The sequence below is a fragment of the Clinocottus analis genome, unplaced genomic scaffold (assembly GCF_023055335.1).
Source record: "Clinocottus analis isolate CAN_PGR_092001 unplaced genomic scaffold, fCliAna1.0.p SCAF_18, whole genome shotgun sequence".
Lineage (NCBI taxonomy): Eukaryota > Metazoa > Chordata > Actinopteri > Perciformes > Cottidae > Clinocottus > Clinocottus analis.
In genome coordinates this window covers 12489971-12511417 of record NW_027175909.1, presented here as the reverse complement: position 1 = coordinate 12511417, position 21447 = coordinate 12489971, and the positions used below count along the sequence as shown (strand labels likewise).

The 21447-nt window shown below is 41.7% G+C and overlaps 1 protein-coding gene across 1 annotated transcript in view; it reads left to right on the top strand.

Annotated features, from left to right (window-relative positions):
- Window positions 1-21447, top strand: part of ptprn2 (protein tyrosine phosphatase receptor type N2) — a 113306-nt gene that overhangs the window by 37059 nt on the left and 54800 nt on the right. Inside the window, exon 10 of the mRNA XM_068581535.1 lies at window positions 2776-2855. Within this exon, the coding sequence (XP_068437636.1) occupies window positions 2776-2855 (80 nt within the window). The remainder of the gene's footprint in view (window positions 1-2775; window positions 2856-21447) is intronic.

Below are 21447 nucleotides of genomic sequence, written 5' to 3'. Positions count from 1 at the left end.
AAGTATAGACATGTCAAATTGCCATGTGTGTTTATTGTAGAGCTAAAGGACAAAGTATCTAATCATCCATCCTTCCATCTATACATTTAGTTATTGTTTCAACCAGGTACAATATCTCAGGTATACTGGTTAAGGTTTTAACTGGTGTGTATGTGTGTATATATATATATATATATATATATATATATATATATATATATATATATATATATATATATATATATATATAGAATGACTGATTGCTTGTATTGGCGAACCTACTGAGAATTATCACACAGCTCAGTACCCTCATCTTTACGTATAGCTTGCACATTAGTTTTTTTTAGCTCGCGACTCCACAGTTTTGGCTCACTACTCGTATCAGTGTCATTTCCAAGTGCAGCTGGCAGCTGTTTAAAAAATAAAATAAAAAGGATGTTTTTTACACTACCTGCCCAGCTCCAAACAGCACAGTTTACACGCTGGTGAACATAGTTGAGCATCAGATATTTCCCTCAGGAGCTGGTGGAGACCAAACACAGAGCTGAAAGAGAGCGAATAGGAAAACAAATCTGTTCATGCAGGTTTAACAATATGTAATTTTTTAAGTATTATATGCACTGCCATTTATTTCAATAAATTAAAAATTACTGACACTTGTAAATTTGCGTATTTTTAAGATCTTTTACATATATATATATATATATATATATATATATATATATATATATATATATATATATATATATATATATATATATATATATATATATATATATATATATATATTAAGTCTTTGCAAATCTACCTCAACTGAAAATCAATGCAACCTTGTGTTTTACCGTGTTGGGTTATACATGTTAAGCAGGTTTCAAAGGTCAAAATACATGTCAGTCAATGGCATATATCAATCTGAATGAACGATATCTACATTATTAAACACAGCAGCATGGATTACAACATTAGTCTGATGTTGTATATTGTATTTGCAATAAAAGGAAGTCCTTTTATGAAATAAAGAATTTGATCAAAGCCCAAATGTCTTTTGAAAATTAATTTCCCACTAATTAGTGTTAATATTTAGAAGAAGAAAAAACAAAACAGTATACGGCTGCACTGAAAGTAAAATATTACTCCTGCAGCATTGTTCAAATAATTAGATTTGTATTGGAGACTGGAAAAGGTACCCACCTGACTGGGAGACGTTTGGGACTGAAAAAAAAGACTCAAAGTATTTGATAAGATGCAGATTTTCACAGCAACTGTTTCAGTTCTGGCATTTTTACAATTACATGGCCTGTTGGGATTTTCCTAAAACGTGGGAGAGGGATGCATTTGACTCCTGCGTTGATCATTTGCTCACTGCCATGTGTTCATCATCAGTGTCTCAGACGTCTCTGATTTAATTTAGATTTTGATCAAACTTGAGGAAAATCACAGCTCACTGCTGCATTTACAGCATCCAGAACTATCCTGATTGGCTCATCGGGGAGCTACAATTACAGCTCAAAACAATGTGCCGTACCAGTTACTGATTGGCTCAGACAGGGTCTTCATCATTTGTATGGGATGACATGCTTATTGTAAGCTTGTACAAACCTGTTTTGAAAGACTCCCGAGAAAGCCCTGTGAAGTTACTGCTACTTGTTCTTTTAAAAATACATCATTCAACGCCATCATTTGGGATTGTGAGAGGTTACAGTCGTCACGGGTAGGATTTTGTCTCACACGTTGCTTCAGATCACGCAGTATTTCCTAACCACTGCAGGGAATTCGTACAGAGTCTGGTGGGGTTGTTAGATTTTATTTCATGGCCAACCTCAGGGACCTCAAACATTTATTCTGCCCCAGGGAGAGAAGTCTGTAGCTGACTCCTGACCAGACAGAAGAGAGGGAAGGAGCAGGGAGTACAGGCAGGTTACAGTAGGGGGAGAGAACACATGATGACTGTACTTTGGTCTTTGGCCAAATTCAAACGGAAAAGGAAAAGAGAATTCATGACGATGATGACATCTTTTTCGGAAACGTGGCGCCTGGTACTTTACCGCTTCTCTTCTCAGCCGCCTCACCTTTTGTGCATCCTGACCAATTCTGCATTGAATGTGCAGTGAAACATAATCATCCTGGCTTTGTTTTTGTTGTTGTCTCTGAGAATTGGACTGATTGCAAGTCTATATCTGTCCAGTGAATATGATGCTACCGCTAGCTTAGCCTAGAGACTGGAAAGAGCACCTACGAGCACCGCTAAAGCTCACAAATGAACACATCAATCTGCACAAAAACATGTAAAGTCAACAAATGCTGTTTTACTGGGTGTTATGCACAGGACTATGTCTTGACCTGGAGCAGAAACTCCTTGAAGTCTCTGCTGGTCGTCTCCACAGCCTCCAGCAGCTTCATCCTCCGTCTGCTCAAGATGTGTTCAGGCGCAGCTTTTTAGTGTTGCTCACCAGTGTTTTTGCAGCGCTCAGAGCCCGACAAACAATCTGTAGTCTTGCCGTAATTGAAGTTTGAAAATAAGCTTTGTGTTGTGTTTACACTTATATAATGTGAGTAAAAAAACATGAGCGCTACACGGCCTGTTTGTGACTCCAAGAAGAGCCGGGATTGCTGTTCCCAGCCTCTGAAAGCTAGCCAACTCTGGTCTCCAGCTTCATACTTAACAGAGCAGATAATTGTATTGATCTTGTCATCTAACGCTCAGCAAGAAACCAAACACACATATTTCCCAAAACGTCAAACAATACCTCGAAATACAATTGCTTATTTTGCTATTTCTTTGCTGTTTTTCTGCAGCGTCTTGGGTCCAGCGTTGACTTTCAGAATTGGCTCCAACCCCAAGAACGTGACCACTGCAGATCTGGTTCAAGTGGCAGGTAGGAGCTATCTATCTATATCTATCTATATCTAATTTATATATGGATCTATATATAGATCTCTGTCTCTCTATATATATATATACACAATATCATATTTTCTTTCTTCTGTCACTTATCAAACAACGATTGCTGTTGACGACCTTCATTGCGATTCATCTCATTTCCACTCTCCAGACCACTCTGTCCCCGTCTGTGCTTAAATGAGAACACAGATTAGTCTCTTCAGATACAGTAGATAGGACGGTGTTCATCTTGTTCTGACAAACCCCGTCCCAAAGAAGATTATCAACAGTGTGCAATGACAGATGACCATCAATTACTGGGATGATGAGTCTCACACACACACACACACACACACACACACACACACACACACACTCATGCACTCACACACACCCCACACACATATACAGTGTATAAGACAGTTTATTTGGTCTTCTATTATGTCCAACAGGGTCAAAACTGGTTTTCACCAGCCAATCAGTTAGAGTGAACATGTGTGTGTGTGTGTGTGTGTGTCTGTGTCTGTGTGTGTGTGCACGTGTAGATGCTTGTATGCGCTTGTTTGATGTAGACTGATGGAAAGCTGTCACCAACAGAAAAGGTGTTGTAAGTATACCACTCCCCTGTTCATTGTCTGCCCTCCGATCTGTCTGTGTGTGTGTGTGTGTGTGTGTGTGTCTGTGTGTGTGTGTATGTGTGTGTGTCGATGTCCTTGCTTTGGTCGGAAATGACTTTGAGAAGCGCGACAATACTCCCCACAGTCAATATCATCCACTATCACTCCGCTGGAATCAACATGGCGGTGTTGTTATTGGCTGAAATGTGTTGCTGCTCCAGTTTTTCTACGCGGCGACATTTTTTGGCACCAACTCGTTTCCTATCAGGGACGCGCTGGATGATGGCTGATGATACAGATTTACCGCAAGAAAGGTTGGGCCGGGGGTTGAGCTTTGGTTCAGTGATTTCCAGTGTGAGTTTTTGTACATGTGTGTGTTTGTTGGATTACAGTGTGTATCTGTATTTATCCCTCGCCGTCATCCCACTTTTGCAACATTTGTTTAACAAAATGAGCAAATATTGCTGCCGCGGCAGATTTACCTCACTTGCATGAGGTGTAATAATCATACTGTATCATAACATCCGTCTGTTTTCTTTTTCTATTCTATCCTTTTTCTAATTCTTCATCTTTTTCTCTTTTTTTCTTTTTTTTTTCACCTCCCGTCTTGTGTGACTGACTTTGATGAGGTGGCGTGTGGCGAGAGCTAATGACAGGCATGAGCAGGGCTGAAATGTCAGACCAAATGTTAAGTCAACATGATCATCAGCCTGACCCGTGGCGATGAATTATGAATACAGCCCACCTGAATAGTGATTTGTAAAAAGCTGCAGAAGGAGCTTATCAAACTACTTCAGGTGCATCGTTGTTGTCTTTAAATCCTGGCTGACCGTGGGTTTCACCTCTGAAACGTATTAAAAATGTAAAAATGGCGCTTGGAGATAGCAGAGTGGTTAAATCCTCTGTCTCTGGAGCTACATTTGTGCCCCCACTGACCTTAGATCAAATCATGCTTTATCTCCCGCGCCCCCCTCCTACGTTGTTACCCCCCCCCCCCCCCGCCCCTTTCTTTATTTCCACCATAGTGTGAAGTGGAGTGGACTTCCCACTCTCCTGGCAACATTAAAACAATGTGAAGTGAATGCAGAAAATCTCTTTTCAGTGTTTCAAATCATTTTTTTTTCGAGCTGTATTCCAGCTCCGAATATGCACGCCTTTTGAATTCAATACAATATGGCAGCGGCAGAGTGATTTCACAGCGGCTACAGGTTGTGGAGCGACGGCATGGTTTAAGTGGAATCTGAAAAATCAAACTGACACCCACATGCAGCGGCCACCTGGGTAATCCTGGGTGACCATTGCCTTATGTGTGACCGTGCATAAATGACGTGGCCTCTTAATGAACTCATCAAAGCGCCTGCTGTACTCTGCTCAACCTGCTGCTGAGCGCCTGCACAGCGTGCGGTACAGCAGCCGTGAAACGAGAAACCCCAAAAGTGAAGAGTGCTGTCCAGGATTCAGCAAACATATTCTGCTGTATATTAGATTCATAACCATTAAGTAAGTAAGTGAATTTATTTGAATAGCATATATATATATATATATATATATATATATATATATATATATATATATATATATATATATATATATATCACGCCACTGAGGGATTTACAATGGAGGGGCTAAGTCCCGCCCCTTTCCAGTGGACCACCATTGGACCCTACTTTGGGAAAAATATGTACGGTAATCAAACGTGAGAGACAAAATCTCTTTTAATCCTGTTGAAATTGTGTCACATTTCATGTTTATCAATTCAAAAGATAATTTGTCAAAGTATAAAACTGTGAAAATACCTAATTAGAAAGATAAACACCCAAATCTCACCAACAATGGGACTCAAAGCCCGGTCCATGAACACAACAAGATTGCAGAGAGTTGGTTTGGTGAAATTTTGAGGCTTGAATGAGATGTATAGTTAAATATAATCTGCAAAGCAGTGCTAGGAGTTATCTTTAAACAAACTTACTATCTACCTGAGAGGATGTACGTTTGCTCCGCATCACGTCAGCATACAGTTCATTACTTTCACAAGTTCTGAGAAGGCGGAGGACATTTTTAAATATCTTTACTATTTACTTTTAAAACAGTAAAACACTGAAAATCTTTACTTTCGAGAAGCTTGAAGCAGCAAGTGTTTCACATGAATGCCCAGTTAATTTTTCTGAAACGATTCATCGATCTTCAGACATGTGGTGTGATTAATTATCCTGTTGGAAAACCTCTTGGAATAACATTGACCGTAAATGGACTTGTTGTATTTATGATATACTTGTACATATATACTCTACATGCAACACTATATTAAACCCAGACTGGCGTTACCTTGACTGTACTCTGCAGCGCCTGTGCTACATTCGGCTGTCCATCTCTCTGCCCATCAGTTCTATTTGATGTGTTCAATGCTCCATTGAAAAGAATAGACAAAGAGACTCGCTTGAAAGGCATGGACAGTATAGAGGAGATTTGATAACTCATTGAAAAGCATCTTTTGGGCAGCAGGTTCTTAGCGGCTGAGTGGTGAAAGGCCTGCTGGGAGGTCTGACTGTATTAGTGGAGGTAGAGGCTCTTGTGTTCTGCTCAACTGGAAAACTGCAGGACAAAGACTCGCACTGCCTAATCCCTGCTCGGCTGCAAAACAAAAGAGAAAGCTGCTGCTTTATCAAAACTACAAGGCATTCTGTGTGTCTGTGTTTGTGTGCCCGTGTGCGGATGTGTGCATGTTTGCGTGTGATTTCTTTTTTTTTTTTTTTTTTGCAGCTGTGTTCATACTGTGCCAAGAAATGATTTATTCAATATTTGATGAAGTGGCAGCCAAGCTGTTAAGACCAATGTTGAAATGTGTTGTTTAGAACTCAACTTTTTTTTTCTTCTTTTTCTTTTTTCGCCATCTTGCTGCCTCTCAATCTCTATGTGATTTCTAAACATGTAAATCAAATTCAGTCGGGGTAAATTGGATCTGCCAGAGTTGCTTTCGCTCTCTGCGAGGCAACATTTTGTAGCTGATGATGGATTTGATCTACACCCTGTTTCCACATGTTTGTACACTTCACAGTGAGTGGGCGGATTCATGTGTAGGAAGGGTGTTGTCGCTCCCATAAGTGCCTATAATTACATCCTGTCATTATTTTTTAATTGACGATATGGATGTGTGACGATCGATCCTCATTCACATTTGTGTTCTTACTTCTATGATAGTTACACTTTGTTGTCCATCGATCGCCAGCTTCTGTCAGTGTTCGATATTAACATTGACTCCTGGTGAGTTTACCAACTGTGGTCAAGAGTGGCCGGGCCCAGCGGCGCGGTGAGTGAGTGTGTATGCTTGTGTTAAGCGAGGCTGGTAGGTGGTGGGTGGGAGCAGGCTGAGGACACTCCTATTGTCTTGGCTGTCACGGCTGGGCGACCCCGAAGCCCCTCTGAGGCCCCAAAGGCCCCAGAGGCCAGGCCACAGCAATGAGTCCGCGGGCCCCCAGGCCGTGAGAACCCCGGCCCTGGTCAATGAGCGCTGGGAGCCTGGGGACCTTGGGAGCAACTGGCTGGGCCATCTGGAGCAGAGAGCAGAGACCCTGACACACGGCTGTCACCCGAGGGAGACACGCAGCGACATGGACGGAGACAATGTCTGCTCCCATGTTTCTGCACACACACACACACACACACACACACACACACACACATGGAGGAGACAACAGAAATGTTGGTGATACAACTCTTGTGTATTCTGGGGGCGAAGACAGAAGAGAAGTTTCCATCTCAATGTCGCACAAATTCTAGATGAACTTTCTTTTACGGAAAATTGCTGAAGCGAAGTCTTTTGTTTTCATCCAGGAGTTACGCAGATAAACAGTTGGTGGCGATTCATTCAGATCGGAGGTTTTCGCCTGCTTTTTTGCAGGTGAAAGAGCAGAAACGTCAGTGTCTAAGTCTTCGTCACGTCACGGTTTGCTCATTAAATCTGCTTCCATTGCTTTTTAGTTTTAAGGCTACATCCACTTTGTTCTTACTTTTCTTGAGCTTAAAAAAGTTTCCCAACATTGCTGTTGTCCACTATGTTTTTTTCAATGCGCACCTTAAAAAAACCACATAAAAACAGCTGTATTACACACATTCAATGATAAGTGTTGTCTATAGCCAAGAGGAAAGTCTCGCAGACAGATGTATAATGTGTTGTTTTATTCTAAAAACAATCCTAAATATAACTTCTTCTTTTCTATCGTACTCCATTTATCTCCATCTGTTTGCCTGATTCTGTCTGTCGCTCTCGTCTCTCTTCTCTGTCAGAAGGCCTGATACTCTCTGATCTGCTCGCACACACACACACACGCACACACACAGACACACACACACACACGCACCCTTTCTAAAGTGAAAACACGGTAGCCGTGACTGCATAATGGTGCTATAGCTACCATTTGAGTGGTGAGTGCTAGTCTTTTCCAGCTGAGCAGATTAGCATAGATCTCCCACGCAGACAGAGTTGACCTTCACTCTGGCAAACACTTGTCAAAATGCCAACGATAATTACCTGCTCTCTTCGCAAACAGCACAATGGTTTATCCACCTGCATCTCATGCGTGGAGGACGGATCTATAGTGCCGCGGCTGCCTGTTTTTCGGACATACGCTGTTTGATAATATAAGCCGTGGGGATTCCTATGCGACACAGGTGTTTGCCCGGTTCCTGCTTGATATTGTAACATTTACCATTCACAATTCAGCCAGCGGCTCGAGGCTGGAGGAATAAGTGTAAATAAATAAATGCTGCCGCCGCTCTCAATATGCTCGTGTCGAGACGCAGCGTTCACACGGCTGAAATGAAATTAGTTTTGTCAGCGTGGGTCTACGCGATCAAGAAACATGTCAAGAAAACCAGTTTTCTCCCCCCCCCCCCTCTCTTTTAATACAACAGAGCTCGGTGGTGTCTGTGTCGGATGCCTGATTGTCTGTGTGTTCATGCTTTAACATCTGTATCAGTGAGCGCAGAGGTCAGAAAACAAGCAGATTCCTCTCCCCCCTCCTCTTCCTCCCTCTTCCCCCTCTCTCCCTGGGCACTCTCCTCTCTCCTCATCACTGACTGCCCTCTCCGGTTGAGTGCTTGAATGTGCTCAGTTCGGTGATCAAAGTCTTCCTCAGTCTCTTCTCCTCCATCGCCCCTGGCTTTGTGCATGTGTGTGTGTGTGAGTGTGAGAAAGTGTGTGTGTGTGTGTGTGTGTGAAAGTGTGTGAAAGCGAGTGTGTGTGTGTGTCATCCAGCTACAAGCCCGGCTCTCAGTCGTCTAAACCGTCAGTCTCACTATCTTCTTTCAGTCTCAGTAGTACCCTGCCAGCCTCCCTTGCATCATCTTCCTGTCTGCTACAGGGCACACACACAAACACACACAAATATATATATATATATATATATATATATATATATATATATATATATATATATATATATATATATATTCACAAACATAAATGCACGATGATGCTGATTCGATATGACACATCTAACTTTCCTGTCTTCCTTAACATTTATGCATTGTTGATCTCTGAAACTTCTGCTGTCTGCTGCAATAGGTAAAGCGCAGTTTGTTTACTCCACATGTGCACGCGTTTGTGTGTGTGTGTGTGTGTGTGTGTGTGTGCGCGTGCTGCATGTGTGTTTGCTTGCTGCAGGATGCCAGATAACCAGAGTTGCATGAGTCACAGTAAACCGCTGAATGTTGCGGTTTTGTTTTTGTAGAAACTTTTTTTTGTCTCTGCCGGGGCGTCAGATGTCTTTTTAATTCCAAGGTCACAATGCTTCATCCTCATTTTTTATCCTTTTTTTATTTACTTCTCTTCGAGTGCCTCCAGGTAGAGAACATATCTCAAAAGACAGCTACTAAAAAGATTATTCTCGAACGGGGCCTTCTGGCATCTGGAAATCAGTCTAAAACATCTCGTCTTTATGCTTGTCCCTGGCCCGGAGAGTGAGCTTTCATCAGCCACCGACTCTTTGTGCTCGTCTCACAGAAAAAGGTGTCGTGTGGAAACGTTTGCCATTGTGTCGAGGAGCCAGGAATGTCCCGGCCCATGAATTAAGCTGTGTCTTACACTCCCCTTTATTCTTTTCACTCGCTCTCTTTCCCATTCTCCGTGCTCTCCCGGTCTCCGTCATTCCTCCCTCCTCTCCTTCGGCATTATCCCGGCGCCTCGGTGTCCTGTAGGGTCAAGGCTGCACTGCTCCTGCAAACATATTTACTGTGTCGACGTTGCTGTTGCGAAGCAGTTAAAGACAGTAACAGGTGCCTGTCAACAGCCGGGCCAGATCTCTAGTGCATTAAAGGATCTTTGCCGTAGACGAGGATTAGTGTCGCCTGGCATTGTTTGTTTGCTAATTCCATCTCCAAGGTATTCGTGGAAAATAGGCATGAATAATTGAAAGCGATTTCTAGTGGACGAAACGAAGCTATCAGCGAATGGAGGGAGATTAATGAGTAGGGGGTGAAACGCAACGCAAATTGGAACAACGGAGCAACGTTTTTCAGACACCCAGAAAGACCCTGAGTTCGTAAACAAAAATTGAATATGCATTGTTTCATTGGGGGGGGAGCATTGAGATGAGAAAGACATGGATTAAGAAAAGATACAGCAATGTGTTTCAATGTGAAGTGTGTCAACGCATGACGCTGTGGTATTAGGATACTTTCTCTATTGCCAATACTGAGCAGTTTTAAATCAAATCAACATATTGTTTATCCTATTATGTGTTTATATCGAAAAAATTCAACTCTCTGACAGGGTTATGAATATATGGATGCTGGTGTCCACTGATGGATTCCTGATCGAGGATATCGGGCACAGGCTCAGGGGCCCAAAGACTCAGGAGCCCCTCTGGCCTTCACCTGCAAAATGTCACTTCAACGGACACAGAGCAACCACAATGAGACACAAAAATGGCCCCAAGGAAACGCACAATGAATACAAAGAGACACAAAATAACTATAAAAAGGGGCAACACAACCAGAATGACCACAAAGAAAGATAAAACAACTATAGAGATGCAAAGTAACGGCAAAAAAGGGCAACAAAACCACCACAATGAAACATAAAATGACCACAATGAAACATAAAATGACTACAAAGAGACACAAAACGACTAAACAATCCCTCCATGCTGGTGTCTAAACCCATGAGTTACACTTCACATCTGGAATTGTTTATGCTTGAAGAAAAGTGACAGCAGATTTGTATTTTAAGTCTTACTTTTATCTTGCTTTCAACAGCAGGAGGCCATTCTAAGTCTGCAACATTCGCAGTCTGTCGCCACCTGAGCCAAGAGATGCAGGTGGCCACGTGGATTAATCATGTTGATTAATCCACGATCAATTCTTCAAATCTGTGTTTAAGCCATATCTTTAATTTGTTATTTGCGCTTAGCCTGTTAGTCCTCCTCTTTGCAGTAAACTGAGCTTCACGTGACAAGAATGCAATAATCTAATGTTTCATATGATTTAAGATAATACTTTGTAAATGTTCCATACCGTCTTTACTTTATTCCTTGCTTTAGTGGACTAGACATTTATGATCCCCAGAGGATGAATCCTAACGACGTGATCGTCTGACTTTTCCTCCAGCGCCACCATGAGCTGGACACTTGTAGCCACGATGAAGTCAAACTGCCTTTGTTGAAAGCGTTTTTGTGTTTAAAAAAACTACATTACTATATATATATACATATATATATATATATACATATATATATATATATATATATATATACATATATATATATATATATATATATATATATATATATATATATATATATATATATATATATATATATATATATATATATATATATGTTGACCTTAATAGATATACAGTACACCTTGATAGAGGATATTTGTTTTCTCGACATTATACATAGTTTGGATTTGCCCACTTTCATCATAATCCTCGATGATATTCCTTGTTTTGAAGACAATATTGTTCTACAGTTTACATGAAAAACTAATCAATATGTTAGTTGTGTATTTGTTTGCAAATAGATTTGCAAGTTCCAGCTTGCAGGGTCTCGTCATGATGTGACTCGACATTTTTGTTGTTCTTTTGTATAGCTGATCATCTCTGGATTTGAGCCAAAGTGTTGATGATTTTTTATCTTCCCATGATCTAATTTCCAGCTGAGCCGCGCAGGGCGGCTGGCAGCAACGCATTTCCTCACTCGTGGTGGTGAACATAATAACACAATGGCTCACTAGCTTCATGTTTTATGAACTGACACGCAACGGCATGCTTTTCCCACAAAGTCGTAATGAGACAGTCACACATCAGAGTTTACTTCTCTGCATCTATAGTAAAATGACAGAATTACTATTCTTTTCATCAACACTGTTCACGAATACCAGAACATTTGGATTATTTGCTTTCATAAAAAAAAAACAACCTTCCAGAGCCCTGTGTCTGCAGCCAGCTTTGGGACCTTCAGTGTTTTGTATTCTCTCGACGGTTTTGACACGACAGCAGCAGGAGCCGAAGAAGCTGTCTGACCGTGGAGAGCGAGCGAATACTTGCTGCGGGTTTGAGCACCATGTTGAGCAGAAAATCCAACCTCCTCTTCGATTCTGCCACCAGCAGCACTCTCTTATTCCTCTTTGGCTTCATCCCCTCCGCCCCTCATCTCCACCCCCCCCGTCCCCATCCCTTCATCTTCCATGCCTGTACCCACAGTGAAGAGACCATGCGCTGATGGCCCTCATGTCGAGAACAGCAGGCACTTGTGCGTCGTGTTTGTTGTGTGCACAGTGGTTTGTATACTTGATGGGTGCTACTTTATGAGGCAGCAGATACAAACGGCTATGTAAATAAGCTTCTCCTCCGTCTCCTGTCTGCTGCGCGAGTCATAATTCAATAAAAGAAAAGCACTGAAACATTTCCCGTCGTCGTGAACTGAGAGTTTGTGACGCTTTTGACTTGGAGAGAAGTTTAGTTTGAGGCTTTATGTTCTCATTTGTCAGGAAATGATGCCTTCGTCACAGAGTAACGTGCAACTAGAGCGCAGTACAGTTTACTGGACTGAAATGAAGTCGAAGTAATGCAGATCTCTGTTTTATTATCAACAATGTTAATGCTTGATTTAACACATTTCTTTAAACTGATGATATTGCCTTACACCATTTGCCCAAATTTACTTTAAGATAATTACATTTTTAGGACTCAAAGGTAATTCAAATGACTTGTAAGTGTAAGACTATGTTTTTCTTCATGGCTGACATATAAAGAGGCATTAAAGCCGGCAAAAGAAACTCCTCTCTGCCTCATTCTCTATTTGTATCTGTGTCCAAGAAAAAAAAGCAGTTTACTTATTTCTTTGGTGCGACATGGAAGCGAGGGATGTGACACTTGATCTCGATTTACTGTGGCTTGGATTGCACCTCATTGGAACGGAGCATTTCGGACAAAAGCATCAGCCGAATGAATCATACAACTTTTACACATAGTGGCTTTACGTTTTAAAGGTGCTTTGATTGATCTCACAATGCGATGTTTCCCTGCTGGCTGTAATTCATTTGCCAAATGAAGGCACGATGGTCACCAGAAATCCCAAAGAAAAATCCTCAAAGGAGCTGGAGATGTATATATATTATTGTGTGTGACCTTTAAGTTCATCAAATCCTTACGATGCGTTACACAAGGGTTACAAATAAGGATATTCTCAATTCATGAAGTTCTCAGTTCATAACTTATGTAGTTTTCTACCAAATAATACAAAGAAAGCAGAAGCTGGAACGAGGAACGTTTCACATTTTCTGGCTGTAAAAAAGCCTGAATCGATTAACACAATTGGATTTTTTGCCGTCTTTCCTCTGATTGATTAATCAACTCTTCTTGTCTTCTCTACACTACAACTTATATATATATATATATATATATATATATATATATATATATATATATATATATATATATATATATATATATATATATATTGTATATTTGTTCTGAATATTGCTCTTAATGGACTTGCGAATCAAAGAGGCGGCAGATGACACTTAAAGTGCTTGAAACCACAAAGGGTTGGTACAAAACAAAGCGAGGTGGCCATACATTTGCTGCACGATGCAGCCCATGCAGGTATGTGTGTTTGTGTGTTTCTAGTACATCGCTGCCTGCGCTTATGAGTATGTGTTTGTGCGTGTGTGTTTTTTCTCTTAATGGTACATCCCCACTAAATTGGCCCCTGAATGCAGCGTGCTCTGTCAGTGGTTTTGTGAGTTACAAGTGTAGAGAAACAAAGAGAGCCGGGGAGCTTCAAAGCGGGTGGGTGACATTTCGGGCTTTCCATCTTCAAAGCACTTTTTGCTTTTGTAGTTCCTCTTTGAGAATAATTATATATTTTTTTTCCTGAAGGATTACAGCTGTCTGAAAACATAGTGTAGAATTTGAGGGGCCATTTTGTAACAAGGACAAACAATGAGCTGTCATTATTTGAAATGCATTTATTCCACTATTATTTGCAATTATGCACAATTTATTGCAACAGTTGAGGCACATGACACACAATATCACAGTTTTTCAACTCTATCGGCGGTTATTGGCAGTGAATCGATCGTTGATCCCCATAGAGCCACCTGGTGAGTGTCTCCAGATGGGGGGGACGTGATATCCACCCTGTCCGCTCATTTTCATTCACCTCTCTTCCTCTTGTCTCTTTCTCACAACCCCCGCATCCAAGTGCCTCTCTATAATTCATGTCCAGGTGCAGCACCAGCTTTCTCTGGCACAGGGTTTGAAAGAAAAAAAAAGACAGATGTTCAATTTTTCACTTCCTTTGTGCGTCTCTCTCTATACCCGTTTGTGTTGTGTGGACTTATTTCGCCCCCTTTTACCTGTAATGCAGATCGTGCGTTTCCAGCAGTAATTAAGGCGAGTGGCAGCCATGACTTAGCGCTGTGTGTTCAGATGCTCTGCGTATCGTCACAAAGATGTGGTTGTTGTTGCCTTTGAGTTTGTGCACCACTTTGAACATGAAACAGTGTCTGTGTGAAGAAATATTTATCCACAACTGGCGGAAAAACCTGTCAATAATGTCCAGTTCTGTGGTGTTTTGTCCCTTGGTGTCGTATGTATAATGAGTTGACTTTTCGGACGTCATGAGAACGCTGAGGTATGCCCACCGGCACAGCTGTGTTGACATGCAGCTTGTGTGCGTCATGTCATACAAAACACATGAACCTCCCACTGGCTGCAAAGCTGTGGGAGTGACTGAACTCTGCAGGTGGATGTCGCGCAAAGTGGCATGTGCAGGATCAGGCACCGTCGAGGCCTGAAGAGATCCACATTTCAATGCTATTTTTGCCTTCATCAGATGAAATATTATGCACGTTTTTCATCATTTTCTTAGCAACTTAGCATTCATTAATAATTTAATGCAACCAAGGATTATTTTTTATTGTTCTTTATTGGTCTTTAAAAAAAAGAAAGCCCATTGTGACGTCCACAAATGTCTTGTTTTATCCACAACTCAAATATATTAGGTTACTGTCTTAGAGGTGTAGAGCGACCAGAAAAGACAATAAATAACATTTGGCAACTAATCGATGAATCAAACGTAGGAGGAGGGTTCAATTCAGCTTTTTTTTAAATGTCTAATGCCAATGTTTTTTAGGTAAACTGCGGGTACGGTTATGTTTAGAGACAGACAACTTTTTATCACCCTGATCTTAGTGTTGATCAGCATATTACACAAATGAGCAGGAGAAGTTAAAGAGGAGTGAGCATGTCTAGAGGAACTCACACAGCACGAAAATAAAGTCATTAACAGCGGCGGCAGCAATATTTTCACACCTCTACTTATTTATTTTTGGGGCGGACAGGCAATAATACAGTAGTTACATCTTGAGGCAAATATTCACAGTGCTTAATGGATTGTGTTTTTTGTAATCGTTAATACACCTTTTTTAGAACCACTGTCGGCTTAACAGGCCCTGCTTGTCCACAATGATTTGCTTTTGGCAGTAACATGCTTATATTATGTCTAAAAATTGCATTTTTTTTTACATTATAAGCATTAAAACCGTCAGTAATGGATTCACCTCATTCTCGTTTCAAATTTCAAGCAAAACGGAATAATCATCTCTCTAATTTAGAAAAGGTTCCTTTTGGGCACGTTTCCTTCGTTCCTACAACAGAACACACACTTGTGTGTGTGTGTGTGTGTGTGTGTGTGTGTGTGTGTGTGTGTGTGTGTGTGTGTGTGTGGACTCGTAAATATTACTTTGTTGGGCCCAGCGATAGGGAACACACTAACGGTATGGGGCCCACGTCCCTCATGGGCATTTGGGTAAAACAAGTTTGGGGCCTTACAAAGGAGGAAGACAAGTATGTGTGTAAATGAAACAAGTACCACAGGGATGCATTTCAAAATAGGTCGTCGCTAATCCCCCTTAAAAATGAACAATCCCCCGCCGAGCACCCATCTGAAGGAAAAAGCAAGTTTAGAAGGAAGAAAGACAGAATAGACAATGAATTATGGATATGTTTTAAGAGGGATATTGCTCCCTGGCCTACTCACTGTTTTTCATTTCTTTCCTCCTCCCATCGCTCCCCCTGTTTCTCCCTTTCTCTCGGTGTCCTCTGCCTCTTCTTAAATCGATACGGGCTGACTGTCATGGGTCAGTGGCCTGTATGCATCAGGCTGGACGGCAACAGAGGAGCGCTGCGTCTCCCAGGACTCTCTGTGGAGGTGATAACGCGCTCCTATCTCAAACCACTCTTTAAGGCTTTCAATCTAACTCCAATATCCACCTCAGATTGACTTGGGATGCCACAAAGGAAAGGAATATATATTTATATGATCATTTCTCTAAGAGTAAAGTGAGCATGCCTAAATACCTGCAGATATGCCCTTGCATAGATTTAAAGAGCGGACGGGCGTCTGGCTTCAAGACGTTGTGGATTATTTTTGTTTATTTTTGCCCTTTTGTAACCCTGTCCATTTAAGTGGTAGTTTGCTAGCTAGCTACGCTTCATGAGTTGGTGGAAAATGTTGCCTTCAGCTGAATTCTTAATGTTTCCAGCTCACTACTCTCATATGATGAACCCGGGAAAGGGTTCTTAGAGGGGCCCTTGATGGCGCGATATCGTGCTTAAAGACCGAAGCTAAAGCTCTCCAGTTGATGATCCGTGTGGAAGACATGGAAATAATGACACGCCATTGTTCCCGTATCTTTGTGGAGAACTAGTTCTCGTATTTCAAGTATGTTGAGAAAACACGTAAGATCCGATCATGTTATAGCTGCATAATATACGTGGACACAGCAGACTGTGACATGTTTCTAATTTGAATGTTACAAGGTTGAGGACTTACTGATTTGTTAGGCTTAAATTGCAGTTTTTCCTCTCTTTTTTTTCACCTGTAACTACACAAAACGCAGAATGAAATGCTTCTTCGCGCTGGAATGATGGTTGACTACCAGACATGCTAACGCGGGAAAGGCAAACTCACTTTTTGATGAACTCAGCCAAACTCTTTACTGATCTCTCTACTACGGTCCCATGTCCACTGCTTTACCATGATGAGAAATCCTAAGTGTGGCATCAGATGCAGAGATGTGTGTGTGTGTGTGTGTGTGTGTGTGTGTGTGTGTGTGTGTGTGTGTGTGTGTGTGTGTGTGTGTGTGTGTGTGTATGTGTGTGTGTGTAGCCACAGGCCTCCTCACACTCCAAGTCCAATTACCTGTGTTAAGGCCACATCTGAGACGGGGGATTACAGCATATTATTCTAGCACAAACAACTCTGTCTCTCTGCCCACCAACCTGCAGACAGCCAGACACGGGCACCCGAGGAAGGTGTGAGAGGTGTTACATTAGCACCTGGATGCGCGAACAGCAGACGAGTGACCTTTTACCGGTGACTGATACACTACCTGGAAAACTTGTTCGCCTCCTGTGGATTTTTCCTCTGTCCTCAACTCTTCTCGATATCTTTCCGCCCGTGCCTCTCACTTCTTTTTTCTTTCTCCCCCTTCTTTTCTTGTCTTTCTTAGTCTGATGTTCTGTTTTTTTTTTCTTCGTGTCTTAAATCAAGCTTTCGTTTCATCTTCCATTTTCTCTGCTCCATCTATTGAAGCGCTCTTCACAGAGCCCTGGCGTCTCAAATTTTCCTCTCCGTTTTTGACAGTTGATACTTTAACCAAAGGATGTTAGACAAGATGTCGCCTTTTCCCTTGACTTGTTGACACCACTTGAAATTTTCTTGTGATGCAAAATACTCTATTAAACCTCCTCAGGGCATCTCAAAGAGGCCCTGAAAATACTTCCCCCGCATATAAACAACTAACAATCGGCTAATCCTTTAGCCAAAAATGTCGCATCCGTCTGTTTTTATTAGTTTTGTCTCTGCATATTTTGTCTCGTCTTCTTCCTTGTAGCGCGTAGCAGCTTACGACGCCTGTACAAATCACTGTGCCTGAACATTCGTGAGACGCACAACTTCCTTCAAGTCACCTGCCAGGGGCTCTAATTAGACTGATAAGCAGTGCAACTGGAATCAGCTCTTCCTGGTAATCAGCCCCACGGAGCCCCGACAGACGGCTAAATGAGGAGGAGATGAGCCATGCAGCCCAACAGGTGTCCTTAAAAAGACAGGGAGGTGTGCTTATACAGTCTCGCCTTTCCCTTTTCTAACTACTTGAGTTCAATCTCTGGAGAGTTTGGAACATATCGAGAGATTCTGCAGTTATTTAGGAAGTGAGCGCTGAAAAAATGTCGCCGCTTCCGTGGTGTATAGATTTAATCATCACGCTGTGACTGAATCGCTGCCTCACTTTTAAAAGGAATTGTTTGAGGAACTGCGGTTAGATGATTGATTCAGGGCGTGGGGGGGCTTATACAATAGCAAACACACTAGTCAAACTGTGTATTTTGATTTTTGAATTGCATCCCATCCTGAATACATCTCTCGCTTTTTTTTTTTCTCTTTGCAGCCGCAGCTGCTCTGCTTCAGACATATAATAATGATGATCACATTTTGTCCTGAAGCAAAATAGTAATAAAAAAAAAAAGAGCCCAGTTACACATCAGGCAGGCTGAATACAGAATGATATCAGAACTAATACAATCTCAGAAGGGAAATGTCATATTTGTCATTTTGACACCTGCGTGAGAGACTGTTGTGTTACACTGTCATTTTACACCCACCACTCCCAGCTGTACACGCAAATGCAACGTGGACGCTTCGCGGGGACGGAGACGGGGAAGGCAGATAGGACGGAGCTGGAGGTTACTTCATCCACTCTCTGAGGAAACATGTCCACTGTGCTGGAGACGTGGTTGGAGGGATTGACTTATAGGCCGCTGACAGCAAATGTGTTTGCTTCGACATCAAGCTCCTCAAGCTGAAAGCGTCTTGAATACCTCAGTGAAAAATAGGAGCCTCTGAAAGATAATTCAAAATGCTCCGGCAGTGCATTAGTTAGGACTGGAAGGCTGACATAGTTTGAAAGGGGACAAAACAGAAGCTTTCTAATCAAGTGTACTTTCATGCTGCTTTGATAAATTTAGACTATGTCAGGAGCACATTAGCAGTTCAGCACATTGTGGGACACAGTCAGGATCCATCTTGGATTGTGTTAGAAAATGGTGGCATCTTTTACTTAGTCATACTGTCACATTTATTCCATTAGAAACTAAGAGAGACTAATTGGAGACTAATTCAAAATGTTATTTTGGATGAAGCTGAAACAATTAGTGCATTAATTGCTAAAAATAAATTGTGTTTGTCATATTTCAAGCTTCTCAGTTGTGATTCCTCGTCTAATGTGACAGTAAAAGTGAACAGCTTTGGGTTTTGGATTGCTGGTCGGACCAAACGAGCATTTTAAGGACGTCACCTTAATGCCTTTTATCATCTTTTTTTCTATTTACTGCCATTTTCCTGACAAAGCACTAAAGTACTTAAATGAAAATGAAAAGGATTGTTAGCCCTGTTTATTGCACTCCGAGTTTCAAATAGCAGAGTGTATGTAAATGTAGTTTTTCCACTAATTTATAACGCCAACAGGCTTGATATGATGGTTGATACGCAGTGAGCTGCTGGACCACAGAGCTCTCTATAACAAGCCGGGTTTTCTGAAAAGACAATGCATTGAGTCATACAAAAATAAACCCCCTCAGTCGTCTCTTCTGACCCGCTGGAAGTGAGGCGGTTTCTGTATCCGCAGAGACCGTCCTTGCCTTCTGCCTGTATTTTCTTATTTTACTTTGTTTCCCGGGACACCGGGTGTATAGCCCACAAGAATGTGCGAGCACGCGTCCAAGAGTAAGCTACGGAAATGGCAGATTATTAAAAAAAAAAAAAAAAAAACGCAAAGCAGATAAAGTTTGTTCCAAAACAAAAAGAGGGTTGGCGTTCAGTTCCGCTGCCGTATGTGATGCTGCGGGCGGCGCGCTGGGCCGTGATCTGGCAACCACGGTCAGAGGCCGTGTGTTTCTGGTGTCATTAAGCCAGAGGGAGGAGGGTCCAACTGTCCAATGTTGAATTCCTGTCAGAAGGTTTTTGTTTTTGGGGCATGTTGCCTTTATTATATTGGTCACAGTAGAGATACAGAATAGTATGTGGGGCACGTTTGAACCATCACGATGTCCCTGTGGACCATTTTCAACAAAAATAAAAAAGCAGCCGCTAATTATTCCTCAAGCAAAAAAAAAAATCCTCACAAACAAAATATAATATATATGTATAATTCAAGCCAATGAGTCTGATTTAAATTGGTTATCTGAAATGTTTTTGTTGTTTTGTTTTCTCTGCATAAAGTTTATCATCGCACGTTTCAGTTGATTTCAATGCTATGCTATACGTTTCTGACCATGATATTTGCAACAATTTAAGAAGTAATACATATTTTTCATACAAATCAGGGATGCTTGTCACCCTACGCAACTACATTACTTCTTGGATTAGTATATTACACACATTGGATATTTGGTCTTATTAATACTGTACATTCTCAATCCTACCCAAGAGTTTGGGTTAAGCTTGGTTACATTAATTAGTTTGTGATCCACAACTGGAAATATCCTTTGAGCAGATGTGATAAGTTGTCAGTCGCTCATCATGATACCATTAGCTTTATTTGTTTTAATGGCTTTATTTGTAACAGACTGCTGTTCCATTGCTTTGGTTCAACAGCATCAGATCATATTATGGGGTGTAACAATTTACTGTTTCACGGTTGTAATTATCCATGGTCACAAATCCGTGACCTTGGGCCACACGTATGCTTCGGTAAACACACTGCATGTGTTGATGTTCTCTGTTATCTATAGATTGTTTGATGATAGATCCTCTTTTCAGATCTAATCCCCTTGATTACTGTCAGAGCCCCCCCACCACCCCCCTTCCCCTCCTTCTTCCCTACTCCTGCTTCACCCAGTGTCTCATCCGCTGCCTCATATTCCTGACTTGAGTGATGGCGTTTGTGATTCCTAATGACAGTCGGAACAAATCTGCGATAATGAGGTCACATTGGGTTTTTTCTCTGAAATCACCCTTCACAGCTCCGTACAATCAACCTGTTCCTGAGACTGGATCCCGGATCGGAGCGCCAGTGAACCAGCGTGAAACAGATCAATCCCTTTCTCTGACAGACCTCCTTGCAGCCAAAATGGACGCCCTGTCCTTTTAAGCATGTCTGTTTTTTCCCCAATATCCAAGACTTATTATCTCTTGACTCACTGGAGCTCATATCCTGGCCTCATGCCACCTGCGACGTATCCAAACTCTGCCTCATGACAGCTTTAGCATATTTATTGATTTATTAAGGTGTTGCCGTGGTGTGTATTTGAGGACTTCTTAGCACCTTCATCTATGATAATGCATTTATCTATAACAGAGGAGGCATGTGTGCACGCTGTGTTTCTCCTGGCTCGGGCAGGATGTCTGCACCGACACATCATCGCGATTCGTTCGAGCCATTAGCTCGCGGAGAGAGAAT